This window comes from Diorhabda sublineata, chromosome 7 (assembly GCF_026230105.1).
Source record: "Diorhabda sublineata isolate icDioSubl1.1 chromosome 7, icDioSubl1.1, whole genome shotgun sequence".
NCBI lineage: Eukaryota > Metazoa > Arthropoda > Insecta > Coleoptera > Chrysomelidae > Diorhabda > Diorhabda sublineata.
This window is the reverse complement of record NC_079480.1, coordinates 5,186,110-5,202,825: the sequence shown is the minus strand read 5'-3', so window position 1 is coordinate 5,202,825 and position 16,716 is coordinate 5,186,110. Positions and strand designations below refer to the sequence as shown.

At 31.3% G+C, this 16,716-nt stretch overlaps 1 protein-coding gene across 1 annotated transcript in view; it reads left to right on the top strand.

Annotated features, from left to right (window-relative positions):
* Positions 1–333: 333 nt before the first annotated feature.
* The window catches only part of LOC130446818 (collagen alpha-1(XVIII) chain), a 656,494-nt gene continuing 640,111 nt past the window's right edge, over positions 334–16,716 (top strand). The window contains exon 1 of the mRNA XM_056783294.1: positions 334–590. Coding sequence (XP_056639272.1) covers positions 574–590 — 17 coding nt within the window. The 5' untranslated portion in view covers positions 334–573. The remainder of the gene's footprint in view (positions 591–16,716) is intronic.

The following is a 16,716-nucleotide window of genomic DNA, read 5'->3' as shown; positions in this document are numbered from 1 at the left end:
CCGCATTGTATATATCTTGAAACACGTACTAATTCCATTAATAATTTTAAGGATGTCCCATGGAAATTTAAGCTAGTAATTTCAATTGTAATAAGTTGACATTTTCTATCAATATCTATTTTTATAATCCGCAAAATATTTTTATATACTGTACATAATAAATGTACAATACGAATATTTTTGGTTGTTGCAATCTTATTCTTAAAAATGTGTAAAAAAAGTAAATAAAGTTGTTATGCGACCGAAGATGACCGATATGATACCGGCATGGTCTGGGGCATGCCATGGCACTCAGCAGCAGCAGAGTAGAAGTTAGAAGTAGAAATTTCATGCAGTTCGATTTCGGCAAGCGAACGGTGAGTCCGTGAAAGTTTGTCGCGTGAGCGTTTCTACACGTGGTTCACGTGCTATATAATATTTGGTTAGGAAGCAGAGGAGTGAAAGACGCCGACGTCGCGACGGCAATAGTGACTACGAATTAACGTAGAAAGTGCCGGCATGTTGGACTGAGTGAAATATTTCGAATTGTGCGCATGAGAGAATAGGGATGTCAAGGGATTAAAGGGCGACATAATGGTTATTCATTTTAGGTAAGTTCATGTCCTTGACATTCGAAGTATTGTGGCGGCTTTGCGCATTACTAAAAATGAATAATTAATTATTTTCTCTACTAAATTTTTCAATTTACCCATTGAAACTGTTTAAATTGAATACATATGAATAGTATGTAAATGTAGAGGACAATTCCTTTAATTATAAACTATTTAATAGTTGAATCAAGGATAAAATCGAATTTTACTGATGACAAAGAAATAATTTTTCTATCAGATAAAATCTGTTTAATGAATTTTAAAAAAAATTGAAATAGAAATATTTTAGGTATGACCTGTATTGACACCAAGGATAAGTCTAATCCTGGAAACATGTTATAAAAGAATAACAAAAAACTGTGAATAAGATTTTGAATTATTATTTGAAAATTGTTTTATACCGATCATCAAATAGCGAAAATGTAAAATAATAATACACACGTACATAAGGGAACCATCATTAATAATTGTACCCAATGTAACAAGCGAAGATATTTTCAGTAAAATTAAATACAAACATGAATTTGCTGCTGTACATTTTGATAACAGTTACTCATAGATATAAAAAATCTTTGGCCCAAAAAGGTGTTAACACCATGCCTTAATGTAGATCCTATACAAGGATTATTTTATAACAATAAAATCGTATTGGCAAAACACTTCATAGCTTTGACAATTACCTGGAAAATTCTAGAATTGTGACTTACCAAGTTTTTCCCTTGTGGTTTTCATTTATAATACATACATTTCAATACAATTATTCTAAATCACTATATATTGGTTTTCAACTGTTTATTTCAGAAAGGTATAGGGTAATAAAAAGGGGGATTCCGTCTAGTTCGGCTCAATTTCGGTGTAGGTCTTGAAATAGTATTGTTTCTAATATTAAAATTTGCGTAAGAGAATTAGGAAAAGTATGTTTTCTAGCCTGAAGTGTCAATATCGAAATATTGTGTAGGGATTACTTAGGTAGTAGATTATACAGTTACGTTTTTCGTTTAACAGGTACCGTTTAACCTTCTATTAGTGCCCCTACCTAAATCCAACCCTATTTCATAAAATTCTTTCCTTTTTATGAGTATCCTACCGGCACACTATTTTCAGTGTTTGTGAATGGATAACAATAGGCTAAACCCAAAAATTGACCCCAATTCGGGTGGTACTACCTGCACTTGATAAAAAGAAAAATATTTACAATGAAATCAATGCCAAACTATGAAAGTGGCATAAATATTCGTTAAGTCACTCAGTGATCCCTTTGCATACCTAATCACGTTATATTACTCTATACCTTTCTGAAATAAACTATAATGTTTCTCTCATTATCAGTTCCACAACTGAGGAGGAATTTTTGGGTGAATTATTACAAGTTGTTTGTCTTGGGATCTAGTTGGGACCATATCAATTCGATTGGATATAAAACACAGTAGTACGGAGGTAATCTTGAAACATAGTGACCATGCTTCTTGGCCATTTCGTTTACAGTATATTCTTTTTTGTCTCAATGTCACACCTTGCTTTGCAATTTTGTAGAGTGTAGTCTAAGAAGTATTTGTCAAAAACATTGTTTACTTCTTTTCTGGACATCCCTCAACTACAAAGTTCGTTAAAATCACATTTTGTGCATTTTAAATAGATGTGCCGTTTCTTTTCAGCTGTTTGGCTTCTCTCTTTACTAGGCTCGAGTAGGACGTTTGCCGAATTTGCAAATCGACTTTTTTATGAAAGTTGCCACATACTTTTTTGTTTACAAAACTTTTATTTAAGAATAATTTGACCTTAATAACTACTGACTGTGAACTGGAAACCCTAGTAAAAGTACCTACCTGATTATTATATAAAAAATATTTCAAATTATGTATAATATCGTATAAACGTTTGTCATTTCCTCAAATACGTGACCTAATTTTTCCGTTCATGTTATAAATGACCTATGTGTTCTTTATACCGTACTTGGACACTTCTTTTTGTTTCCCCAATATACTTCTTGATTCAATCATTACAGTTAATTTCGGGGATATAACGTTGTGTTTCAAGCCTATTATTTTATCCTTGGGATAACCCAACAATTGTTTCAATATATTTGCAGATTTAAAAACTTATTTCAAACATACTCTGTTGAAGATGTTTTTCCTTTTAATTTTGGAAAAAGGGATTTATAGAGAGATTTTTCAAGTCTATACCGGTTAATCTTCAATTTTCTTATCATTTTCATACATAGAGAAAAAAATCTCTATTTGCTGACAAGATATAACATCTTTGATAAGTAAGCTCTTAAATATGGACTTTTTTTGCAGCACATAATAGAATGATTGCAAAAGAACGCCATACTTTGTAGAATACCGGATTAGTTAATCGGTTAATGGAAGGTTCAATAATTTTTGTTCATTTTGTAATTCTTACTATGATTCCATTGTGAGACAAAAAAATTCATTTAAAATAACAAGTTCGTACAAATAGTTACAGTTTAATTTTATTTTATTACCAAATTTCTGCTTGTGTTCGCAAAAGAATATATATTTTTACAAAACTTAACAGAACTAAACAACATATTACATTTCATTTAGTATATAAGCTTTTGTAAGCATTACGTATCTCTAAAATATAGTTAACGATAAAAAATAAGTTATTAATCTTCAGGCATATGTATTTCCTAGACTAATACAGTGAGTTTAGCCTTTTTTTCACTTTTCTTGGATGTGTAAGGGTGATAATAGTTATTTATATTACAAGGAATGTAAGTAACATTTTCTAGTCGACAATTTTGCCCTCAAGCAACAGCAAGGGCTGGTAATTAAGTTTGCTGCTGTTACACGTTACAAAAAGATATGAGACTACCACTTGAACCTGACCCGAAACAGGTGCCCTATTTGAGTAACCGTTGTAATTTATTCTTTGTTATTATCAACTTTTAATATTTAATAACTTGAGTTACTATTTTCCTATTTATCTCACAGAAATTAATAGTTATATATATTACCAGTAATGTGATTGATATTGTTTACTAACATATTTACATCCCGTGGAGTATATGAAATTTTTTCTTCTTCTAGAAGAATTTATACTATAGATTTTAGATAATAAGTAAATAAACAATTGTACTACATACTATCGAAGATAACGCTCTTCCAAGATTAAAGAAATATCCTCCGTAGACTCCTGAATTTTGTAGAAGTGCGAAGTGCCCAATTCGAACATTTATTAAAGTTTTTTTTTTTGTTTTTATTCGATAAGTTGTAGCCTAACCAGCTAAATTTTTCTACATTTCAATTTTCTCCTTATGTAACACGATATTTGACAATATACAGTTCATTTAGAAATGTTTGATTGTGTGTTAATACCTCCTGTAAGTATTTTCAATAAATAATTACAATTTATGATGATTTTCTTCAGAATGATGAATTTTATCGAATGAAAAAATCGATTCAAAATTTATGTTTGTTATTTTTAGATTGTACAGGTTGTCCCTGTAAAAGTTATGGATTGTTAACCATTGGGAATGAGCCGCCACTGGACTTCAGATAGTAGTCTGTAATCATTTATTCTGTCAAACACATTACATGGACGCACGAAATCATGCATCAACAATTAATGTTCGAATATATAATTTAGAAAATATATTTAAGTATAACTTCTGATTTCCCAACGATTAATCATCATCATCTACTCACTCCCGAATTTTTCAAGTTCGAAATGTTGTATACAGGGTGTTTCCAAAAAGGTGATAGCGTCTCTAGGATAGATAGAAAACTGGAAACTATTTGGGGTTTGCTCAGTAAGAAATTTTCGTAATACTATCCAAGTAAAGTAAGGGGCGTCGAAGAAAAATAAATTATACACATTTCTTACGATTTTGCGGCAACTACTAGCAACATTGTATTGAAATTTTATATGAATTTGTTTTGGAAGCTGATACATCCAATGAGTTTGTTTTAAAGGCTGACTCTCATAAAGGGCGATAGTTCACAGTTTGTAGCAAGTATTATTCAACATAACTTTTTCAATATTACTGGATTTATTAAGCAAAATTTCAAGTGAATTTAAACATCATTTAATTTTACACCATAAAGGTATTCTCGATAAAACTCGATACTGTGTACCGTTTTCGGAATATTTTGGTTTGAAAATTATGAAGTAATAACCGTTGCTGGTATAAAGTATTGATAAAATTGTTAATTATTATTAATAATTAGTGAGCATTATGTGAATTGGAAATTTTTTATCGGGCATATGAGTACCCATCGATAAAATGGATATGTTTTAAAAAAATGAGACTGATCCAGTTTAATCAGTATAGGATTTTGTTTTTCAAAGGCCTTAGTATGAAACAAACAATTTGATGATAATGTATTGCGGTTCTGTGATTCAAATTGCTGTTTGTTTTATACTAAGACCCCCAAAAGCTGAGTATCCATAATTATTTAACTTTGAATTTAACAAAGCGATAGCATTTTCTGAGTTTCCCAAGGAAAACTGTATTTAGGATAATCTAATGCAGCCGTTAAGCAGAAAATTTTTCTCGAAGAAAGAAAAAGTAAAAATACATTAAGAGCAATTGAACAACGTTGTCGAGAAACTGGGAATATCAGATCTAAAAAAATAAAAATAAAGTCTGGTAGGCCAAAAACAACAAGAACCATAAGACAAACAAATACGTCTACTTCAAGTACTTGGAGAATACTTAAAGAGTAACAGCTACATCATTATCATTACAGACAAGTTATAGAGGTGTTCCCAGACGATCTACCGGTTAGAGTCGATGTTTAACTCCCATAATGGGAGGGTATCACATTACCAACACTCATTTAAAGTTAATGTTTGCGCAGCAACTTAAGGTAACAAATTAATAGGTTATCACATTCTACATGGAAATTTAAATCGTGATATATACCTGGATTTTTTAAGCAATCACTTATTCGAAATATTAGAATATTTAACGCTAAACGAGGGAAGATCCCTATCTTTTATACACGTTGGAGCTCCACCGCACTTTGATAGAAGGTGTCGTAATTGGTTGAATATCCATTTTCCGAATCTATGGATTGGTGGAGTTGCAAAAGCTCCAATTCATTGACCTTCTAAATCATGCTATTTCAATCCCTTGGATTATACAGTTTGGTCGGATCTAAACGAAAAAGTTCATGCTACAGAGGTAAATTAACCTCAAGAATTGAAATACAGAATTCATCGTCACTTCCATGACCTCATAGTTGAGTCCCATCCGTTCAGAAGATTAATGGACTCTTTAGAAAAAATGATAGACTTGTGTATTCGTGAAAATGGAGGACATTTTGAACACCACTCTAATTGAATTCTATTTTATGTTATTAGCCTTTTTTTAAATTGTTATCATGGGATTTTGTGTTTCATGAATACATTTATCATTGCTTCATACCAGCATCGGTTATTACTTTATAATTTTCAAATCAAAATATTCCGAAAACGGTACACAGTATCGAGTTTTATCACTTTTTGGTGTCAAATTAAATGATGTTCAAGTTCACTTGAAATTTTGCTTGATAAATCTCATATTGAAAAAGTTATGTGTAATACTACTGGGTAGGAACCGTCTAACTAGCGCTCTCTATGAGAGTCAGACATAAAAACAAATTTATTAGACGTATCAGCTTCGAAAACATATTCGTATAAAATTTTCATGTTGCCAGTAGTCGTAAAAAGTGTGTATAATTTTTTTTCTTCAAGGTTCTTTATCTTCAATACGGATGGCGTTATGAATTTTTTTCACTGAGCAAACCTCAACTATTTTGCAGTTTTCTATCTATACTAGAGACGCGACACCTTTTTTTGAAACACCCTATATATATATGGCTATTTATTGTGAGGGTATCGTGTACGACCTCACTATTATATTATAGTACCTTATAGTTTGAAAAGAACTTTGAATTTTATGAATTTTGTTTAATTTTAATACAGGGTATATTTTGTTGAAATTGTTGATATGATGAAACTGTTAAATTTTAATCTTAAATCCACTAAATGATACACAATATATTAAATACATATATTAAATACATATATTAAACATGTTTTCGCTTTGGCAGATTGTTGGTGAGAGAATTTTGTTCTGGCATCGTACATTATAAATTGCTTGTGTATTTTATGTATTCTGTTAAAATTTAGAGGCCGATAAATATTTATGTTAACAATTAGGAGATATGTAAATATTCTGGCAAAAATTCCATGGAGACAAAATATTGTAGGAAGTGATTTCCTCAAATATTACGTCTGAAACTCTAACTAAAAGAAATCTTAGATCCTAGACACTTTTCTCAAATATTATGATTCATATTCGTAAATAAAATAAATCATAGAAAGTTTATGATACCGGTCAGAAGTGGGTTTTAATTTTCACTGGGTACAGATGATTGACTGTGAAATGCCCCATCTAAAATGCGCCATGGGATCTTGGTATTCTTGCATAGGATTTAGAGGATATAACTATTATTTTTTGCAAATATCCTTTAGGATTATTGTCTAGGCTTGTCAGGCTTTTTACATTTCGCAAACGAGCCTATAATGATTCATTGTTCCAGTACATATTTTCAATTGTACATGTTACGGTCTTTTGGCTTCCATGGTCTCCTTCTTCCACCTTTCAAATACATAGTTAGTGGGAGACATATTTTGTTCGTTTAATATTTAGTGACATCTCACCCTCTTGAACCAAATGACTTGCGAAATCATCTTCAAAGCATTAATTTGATGAAAAAACCCGTATAATAATACTCCATATATTATCATCGTTTCGTAATTTGATATAGATTCTTCATGTCAATATATTGGGTATTAATATCAAGATTTAATTATAATAAATTGGCCCAGAAGTAACATCAATTTATACTTAGTTTTATGGGGATTATATGGGTGAAATGAATTATTAGAACGTTTTATTTTCATCTGGTTGTAATTTTTAATATCACTTATATTATCAGTATCAATTAAAATACCCACTTGGTTAGATTTCCGGAATTACCGTGTTTAATACACAGTAATTAGATAGAAGTATGTTGCTGACCTCATAATTGACTTTAGTTGATAAAAGTTCGTTGTTAGTGAGTTTATAGATTGTGTGAAAAAATTGTTTTTGATAGTTTTTGTCATCGGATTGTGATGATTTTTTTATATATACATAAAAATATTGTACTCATTCAAAATTAGTTAAATTTTATCTGAAGAAAAAAAAGGTTATTTTATTATTTCAATAAACATTTCAGGTTAAAAAGAAAAATTCAATACATAGTCGTTTCTATAAGTAATCCTAACAAATTGCGTACAGTGGGGTGAATCTGTGCATTTGGTAGACATAGGACTAATAACTTAAATTTAGATAAGATACCTAAGATACTTAAGATATCTTATTGAATGGCTGTCCATGAAAAATGAATCACTATTTTGATAAAAAAATTAATGAATCATCTTTATTACCATAAATTATTGTTATAATTTAAGTTTATGTAGCTTGAAATTTCATAGATTCTAAATTTTTTTTTATGAAAATTTTAAAATATTCGTAAAGAAAATCTCTCAGAAATCTTCTTTCACAGAAATAAACTATGAGGTTTATAGTTCATTTTTCATTTTCTTTTACGTCTTGCTTTTTTCCAAAGTTGTTCCTATAAATTTCAGTTTCTTTTTTATAAATCATTGTTTATACTGAACGTATGATAGTCTTTAGTCCTTTTGAATGAATGAAGGAAAAACAAAAAAGTCAATGAAGAAATAATATTCAGTATCGGAATAGCATTAATAGCAATATAAACAAAAATCGTTTAAAATGATTTCAGACCAAACCAATTAAATTTTAAAGATTATGATCAGGCATATGGACACGATCTTGGGCTCAAAAATATTCCTAAGAAAAAGAAGTTTATTATTACCTACCCCTATTATATGAAAAAGGGGGGCTTTGGTGTGCCTAGAAACCCTGTAATCCTTCTGTACGGTTGCTCCTATCAGAAAAAGTGACCTGAGTGAAAGTTGTTGGAAATGGACTGTATAATAGAGTTTCAATCGAAATAAAGTGTCTTCAGGGCCACCCTACGTTCAACTTCTTATTCGTACGGTATTTGGTTTTTGAAACTACAATGTCCAATAATTTGGTGTCGATAGGATCAGTATTAACAAACTACAGACTTTAGATGCCTGAATATATTTTATACCGCTCGAGATCCGTTCTAAAAAGGTAATACGTCATCAGCGCCGATTGTGTAGGAGAACGGCCGGCCTGTTTGACAAAATGCTACCGGCCAACTGATAACTCATAAACACATGTTTTGTCTCATATTCTCTAATAAAAATAGCAGTTTCATATGTAAGTACTTCACCTATCAAACACTACCTTGATACTTTTTTGCCGCGGATTTCAACAGTCATTTGTGGTAAATTAAAAAGCCATTGCAAAGCAATCTATTTGGGACATGTTTTATTAATAAATCAGTCATTTGTCGTCAAAATAGCTACAAGTCACTAGACTAGACTGGACAAAAAAACTATTTTTTACCGATACTGTGAAAATATCATTCATGATGATAAAGAAATTTATTGTGACAATTTGAGTCATCAATAATAATATTAATGTTACGCTTATTGATTTGTTAACAGTAATGGCATTTTTTACTCAAAACTCGTCAATTATCAATCTGAAAAATTCTAATGATGCGTATTATTTTGGGAAATTAAACTTCCTAGAAAAAAGTAGATTGACGTAAAGCGTTTCTTTGTAATCATGCCTTAATTTATTTTTTCTATTTTGCTTTTCGATTTTGGTTTTTTGTAACTACCAAAAATATTAACATTTTTACGATTCAAAATACTCATTTTCAAAGGAAATTTAATAGTCTACAAAAAGGTTTTTCAACATTTTTAATCAAATACATTCCTTTCAAAGTTATTCGACGTTGAAGTTGAATTCAATTCGATAACGAATCGTTGACAAGTAAAATAATACATCGATAAATGATTTTATAAAAAAAAAAATAGTAATCCAACAAAAAAAGTCAAATACGCTAAAAAACGGTAAATTACTTTCGAATTTAACTTAACGTCGAAAAGAGTAAATTAAATTAAATATGTCAAGAATTAGTTTCTCTAGAGCAGGGCTTCTTAAACTGTGGGTCGCGACCCCCCTGGGGGTCTCGAGACTACTGAAGAAGGGTCGTAAAGATCTGATACTTTTCATTATAAATAGTATACACACTACGTACAAATATAAATACAAATAAAAATCATACAAAATACTATTGTAGTTTTATTATAACTATTTTTTGAAAAAAGTGGCAATGCAAAACTGTTATGAAGGGCCTATAAATGAAAATATGGAAGTAGCATTTAAAATAATAAATACAACGCGCTCCTCGATTTTCAACTGAACGTTTATATGGAGGAGGGGGTCGTTTAAAATTTCCTAAGCTTGAAGGGGGTCGCTATATAAAAAAGTTTAAGAAGCCTTGCTCTAGAGTATTGAATTTCTTTTGAAAATAAGTATTTTGAACAGTAGAAATGTTGATATTTCTGGTAGATACAAAAATCCAAAATAGAAACGGAAAATTGAAAAAATAAATTAATGTTTAAGGCACGATTACAAGGAATCGACCACACTATAATTAACCCACTTCCCTGTCTTTGAGCAGCACCTTTTCAGGTTCGATAGTCTCGGAACCTACCTGCTGACATTAAAAATATGAGATAAAACACCTTTGCTGAGTATAACGCTCCTACCCATCATCATCTTCCACTTCATATAATTTTTCATATCAGTTTCAAACTGAAATAACAAATCATGAAAGACTATCACATCACGGTCTTTACGAGTATATGGTTTGAACATTTTGTGAATTTTTTTTCCGCAAAAAACCATATATCAAATATCAATACAAATTCTTTCCGTTTGAACATTTCCGTTAGAATATTGGGGAATTGTTATACTAAATTTCTAATGATTTTTAATGACATTAGAACCAAATATACTATTTACCTGCATATTTCTATGTTTTAGAAAATACTCGTAACTTACATATATTACTTTATAATAGTTAGAAATTACATGAAGTTTGGAAAATACGTCTAGCCTCTATTGACTTTTATAACGTTTCATATTAATAATCACACAAAATCCAGTACCTATTCCATTGCTTTTCAAAATAATCTGAAAAAGTAACCGTTCATTACTTACAAGACATTAGAATTTAGAACTAGCAAACCCTCAAAGTTAACACGTATGAGGTAAAATACAATATTTACATTGGATTTTTTGACATTTTAAAAAACATATAAAGAGTGTTACTAAATTCATTTGACAAAATTTAGGAGGTTATTAAAATTTAGATGGGTCTTTCCTATAACAAAATTTGCTCGGCCCACCTCTTCCGATATAAAAGGTAGTCACTAAAATTGAATTTTTATTTTTTTTTCAATTTCAGTAATACTAGAAACTTGAAATTCTGTTATTTTCGCGCACGCGTAAAAGACTAACTATGTTTTTTTTCTGTGGTTAGTCCTTTGCCAGTAGACGAAAATTACAGAATTTCGAAATTTTAGAAAAAAATAAAAACTCTATTTTAGTCATCAACGTTTAAGGCTAAAATCTTGGAAAGGGATGTTATAGGAAAGACCCATCTCAATTTCATACGAGCTATTACCTCTTAGCATGAGTTTATAAACACCCTGTATAACAGCAAAGGCATAATAATAATAATGTCGTTTCCAAGCTTATTAACAAATTTTTTTAAGCACGATGTTATTCGCCTACTTATGCCTTTTCTACCTATTATTTTGCCTTACGTTACCAAGTGGAGAAGATACAACTTTATAGGGTTGTGCATCACTAAAGTATTCTAATTTACATTTATAGTGTTGACTGTACAGGGTGTCCCTCGATAAGTTGAAACTATCTGTACATGGCAAAATACTTATAGTAAAATCATGAAAATTTTTACGTTTGGGTTATCGAATACGATCTTTTAAGCTAAAATATTTTCAAAGATGGTTCTACCGGAATTCGACTGTAACTTTGTTATTTTAAATAGAACACCCTGTATATTAATACATTTTTTAAATCTACTTATAAATATTAGTATACTTTTGTCTAGAAACTTTTTTCGAAAAATGCATACTTTTTGAATTATTAGTTTTTTTGTAAAAAATTTGATCGGTGTAGACCCTTATAACTTATTTTTTTAATAGGATACCTTTAAAGATATATAATTGATTTCTATTCGGTTGCTTTTAGCAAGGTCAGACGTATTTGAATCTATGCTGGAAAATTTTTCATTTTGTACAGGGTGTGTATAAAAAGTATTCAAACTTTAACTTCAAAAATATCAAATTACTTAATTTTTTTAAATAGAACCACCGGTTTTTTCTATTTTATTGCATTCAGGGGTCAAAAATAAAGCAAATTCATGTATACTTTCCTATACCTAAACCTTACCGTTATTCAGATATTAAATGTTTTCTATAAATGTTTCAAAAATGTATTGATATACAGGGTGTTCCCTGTATATCCGGAAGTTGACCATCTTTGAAAATATTTTAGTTAAAAAGATCGTATCCGAAAACCCAAACGTAAAACCTCGGTGTTTGTAACTCTATCGACCCAACTTATCTTTAAAAGACGGCGATGAATCAAGGTTAAGATCATGATTGCAAAGAATTTTCTAAGACTAGCTCTCGCTTTAGTATCTCCACGCTAGGTAGCCATTCATGGTTACTAAACCTTCCCATAGATGTGAAGCCTTTATTATCAGTGCAATTGAAGATTTTGAAGAAAGAAAATCAAGCACTCTAAAAATGGGTAAGAAGTGTTCAGAATTTGTTTGTGGGAAACATTCCAAAATAATATGCGAATTTTGTTTGCTTGCAATTGAAGGTGTTTGCGAAGGCGTTTATATTTTTAAAGCAAATTAAATCCCTTAAGAGGATGAAACAAAAGTTGCCGACCAGAATACGGAAAGCACCTGGTGGTATTGCAAAAGCCTAAGCGCCTGGCGGAAAGTTAAATATTGATTGTTTCTTATGTCGGAATTCGGTTTGATGAATTCAAGGTAGGCAATGTAATTGTAATGATAATGTAATATTAAAATGCCTTTTACACATGATGTATTTGTTGATAATTAGAGGTATGGGTTTAAAATTGGGAACTTGATATAACAATAGGCGTTCAGGTAATGGAAAAAACAAAACATTCTACAAAAAACTGAAATACTTATACCACACAAAGATAAGGATGGTTGAATAAAAACAGCATTGTGGACATGTACAATGCTACAGGTGGCAAGACTTCTACCACTGACAAAGTATGTGCAACATGGACGTGAGCTACATGAGGTACGCGGGAGCGCACAAGGTGGCGGACTGCACCCTCAGCAGAACCGAAAATCCGAATTGCAAATACTGCTGAGGAAAGGATCCGGAGAACTACATGGGCTGCGCAAAACTCAAAGAAGACAGAAACATATAAACCAGTCACGATAACCACACAACCAGGTGAGAAGCTTCGCCAGCTTCAACAGGACAAGAAACTCCTGTGTTACTGAGTATGTTGCAGAACTTGGGGACACTCATAGCAACACTGATCGCGCACAGACAAGTAAAACAGAAGACAACAGTGTGGATAGGTTAAGTTAGGCTGGTAAAAAGTACACATAAAACACAAAAAAGAGATCGTAATTTTTCCCACAAGAGGATGTCCTCCGACAATTCCGCACTCCATAAGCAAGTGCGGAGTTATACATTGGAAAAAGCTGTGAAGAAGGCGAAGGAACACTCGGATTAGATAGATCTTTTCTTGCCGAATGAGATTGGAAAGGGCTTACCGGAGGCAGCGAAAACATACAGATAATATCTCCCATAGAAATTGGGAAGAGAAAGTAGTCTACGCGCGAAACTGGACGCCAACGAGGACCTGTTGAAACGACAGGGTTTGGTGGAATGTCCTTTTTCGCATCCATCCGGTGGTGGATGCGAATGTGTGAAAGAAATTTATTCGCTATTATTTCGAAATTTGCGTGATAATTGCATCTCTCGACGACAGTTTTTAAGACTCGGAACAAATATTATTAATGTCTTAGCATACTTGGGACTGAATCCTCACGTTAGCTCGAGAGTATTGTCTCAAACGTTAGATATACATACAATACGATTTTCAAATGATAAATGAGTATTCAAACCAACATGGTGTTCGACGTTTATAGATTGTTTTCGAAATTACTGAACAAATGCCACATTCATAGTTATAAATAGTAACGGTTTTAAAATTTATCTAATAAAATGAGAAGACTCTGATGTCCTACTGAACTTATTAACAAAACTATACATACAATGTTCACTATTTGTAATTGAGAGTGTTATTTTAAGTATTTAACATATGTACACAAAACGAAATTAATGTTGATGCGTTGAGAAACTTTTTACTGTTTTAGATACTTCTAATACTATCATCTATTATGTATTTTATTTGATCTTTTAATTGGTCGTACTGTTTAAGAAAGAATTTCAGTATTCATATCAGATAAAGTACGCGGACTACTTAGGAAGTAATGAGCGCATTGGAATTCAAAAACCGAAATAGAAAAAAAATTATCTTATATAGTCATTATGTTTCAACTGGCAATTAATGAATTCTGTTCCAAAAGTCTTACGCAATCAATGCAATAACAGTATTCGCTTTTTCTTTGGAAATAACTAATAATTCATCTAATTTATTTTAACTAGATTTGGTAAATTGGTAAGAAAAAATTGGATTGAGTTATTTGTACATGTAAAGTCACTAAGATTTTATGTTGATGTTTGATTTGATAAAAAAATGATTTGAGAAACAAATCGCATTCAACAAACATTATCAACCTCGACCCAGAAGAAAATTAGCTCTAAAATAACCACATGTCGAGATGCTCTCTCTTTTCTCGTTCCTTCTAAAATAACAACTGACAGTCTCTTCCTCAGACCTGTAAATAGATCTGAGTTAGAGCAAACCATACTCAGCATCCAAAACAAGACATACTGCGGCATCGATAAATTATCAGCTAAATTATTTTTGGCTTTTCCGGAAGTAATGATTGACGTTTTATGTTCGCTAAAAAACGAATCCTTTGAAAAGGGGCTTTTCCCGAGCTGTATAAAAACAGCTATAATAGTTCAACTGCACAAGGGCGGCGAGAAAACTAACACTAAAAATTATCGTCCAAACGCATTATTACCCATCCTATCGAAGATAATTGAACGACTAATGAAAAACCATCTATTACCTTTTCTTTTCAAACATAAAATCTTGATAGCTCAACAATTTGGTTTCCTACCTAATAAATGCACTAATGACGCTATGTTTTCTGTTCTCGACGAAGTATGTACTTCACTTAACAATAAATTTTATACGGCTTCGGTTTTTTGTGATTTCGCTAAAGTCTTCGATTGTGTTGATCATAAAATTCTGATTAAGAACCTATGGTATCCGAGGAATTTCATTAAAATGGTTTGTATCTTACCTTGAATGTCGAAATCAAATGGTACGAGCTAATAGTAATGTTTCAAGTAAATTGCCAATTGGCAATGGTGTGCTTCAAGGTTCAGTTCGGATCAATGGTCCATTCACTTTATTCGCGGATGACAGCAGTGTAACCTGGAGTGGTCCAGATTTACAAGCTCTACATTCGACCATGGGCAATGAACTATTAAGTTCTGGTTTGACGCAAACGGTCTTTGTTTAAATACTGAGAAAACTCTAGTTTTATCCTATAACAGAGCTTTAAAAACTTTAAAACTTGATAACTGTACATATAGAAAAAATGACAAAAAAATTAACCTCTCCTTGCTTTCCCATTAAATCAATGTCTGAACAGCTCTATTCTCGTACTGCTTTAACAACTTACTACTCGTTATTCGAATTGTATCTTCGGTATGGTTTGCCTTTCTGGGCGTTTTGTAGTTTGCACCTCTACGATTCTATCTTCAAATTATAAAAAAAAACTATTCGTTGTATTTATGGTTTGAGTAGTAGAACGCATTGCGAATTGTATCTCTCTTCATTTTAGAATCTGTTTATTTGGTCCGCAAACACTTCCACAACTCAACTTAGAGACCCATACATACCTACCCTACTAGAAGAAAGAAGTTGGACGTTTAATTGACTATACCCACTTCTGCTCTGGTGAAAAATTCCATTATCTTCAGTGCGAAAAAATTATTCAATCATCTACCTTCCGAAATAAAAATAGCAAAAACTTTTGATAAGTTTAGAGGTTTGACAAAGGCATTTCTGCTTGACAGACTTTAAGAGATTGGCATAATTCAATTTGTGATGTAAGATATTATATACATTATAATTACTACTATTTAATTCAATCATTATTTTGTAGTTTTATATTATGTAATATAAAATTATTTACCTTTGTCCATAAAATTGTGAAAATTGTGTGACAATAAAGCTTATCTTTCTCTATTTTAAAACAAAAAAACTGAAAATCTGTCAGATATGTATGTGTACGAGGATGATTCCAGAAGTACCTGGTCCAACAAAGAAAACACAAAAATTTCGGAAAAAAAATTATTTTAGCTCCATACACTTTTCCAAGCGATGTTTAATAAGTTCGATCCACTTTTTCGAGTCTGGGATATAAAATAATCGGAGTGTGCTAAATCTGGCGAATATAATGGATGAGTTGGCAATTTAAACCTCAATTAATTAGTTTTGGCCATTGCAATGACGGATGCGGCCGTTTTTGCTTGATTTCTTCGCTTGTTGCGATACGATAGAATTTTCGAAAAAGTGTTTAGAGCAACATCTTGTTTTCTGCATATTCCATTTCTATATGATAGGAAGAAGTGGTTTTGGTTTCGTTTTTCGGTCTCAGATTAGCATTCTTTTGATATGTATTAAATTCATGTTTGACTGGTTTCTCCAATGAAATCTAGAATCGTGATGAGTAAAACTCCTCCTTATTTTTAATGTCATCAATTTTTATTTTATACAACTTTTCTCTTCGACAACCTTCAGCTATTATCCCGGTATTAATGTAACTTACTAATTAATAAAGTAACAAAAAATAATTAAACATTTGAAACCTTCATCTTAAAATTTGTTATTAGAAGCATTCAATGAAAACTTCTTTAT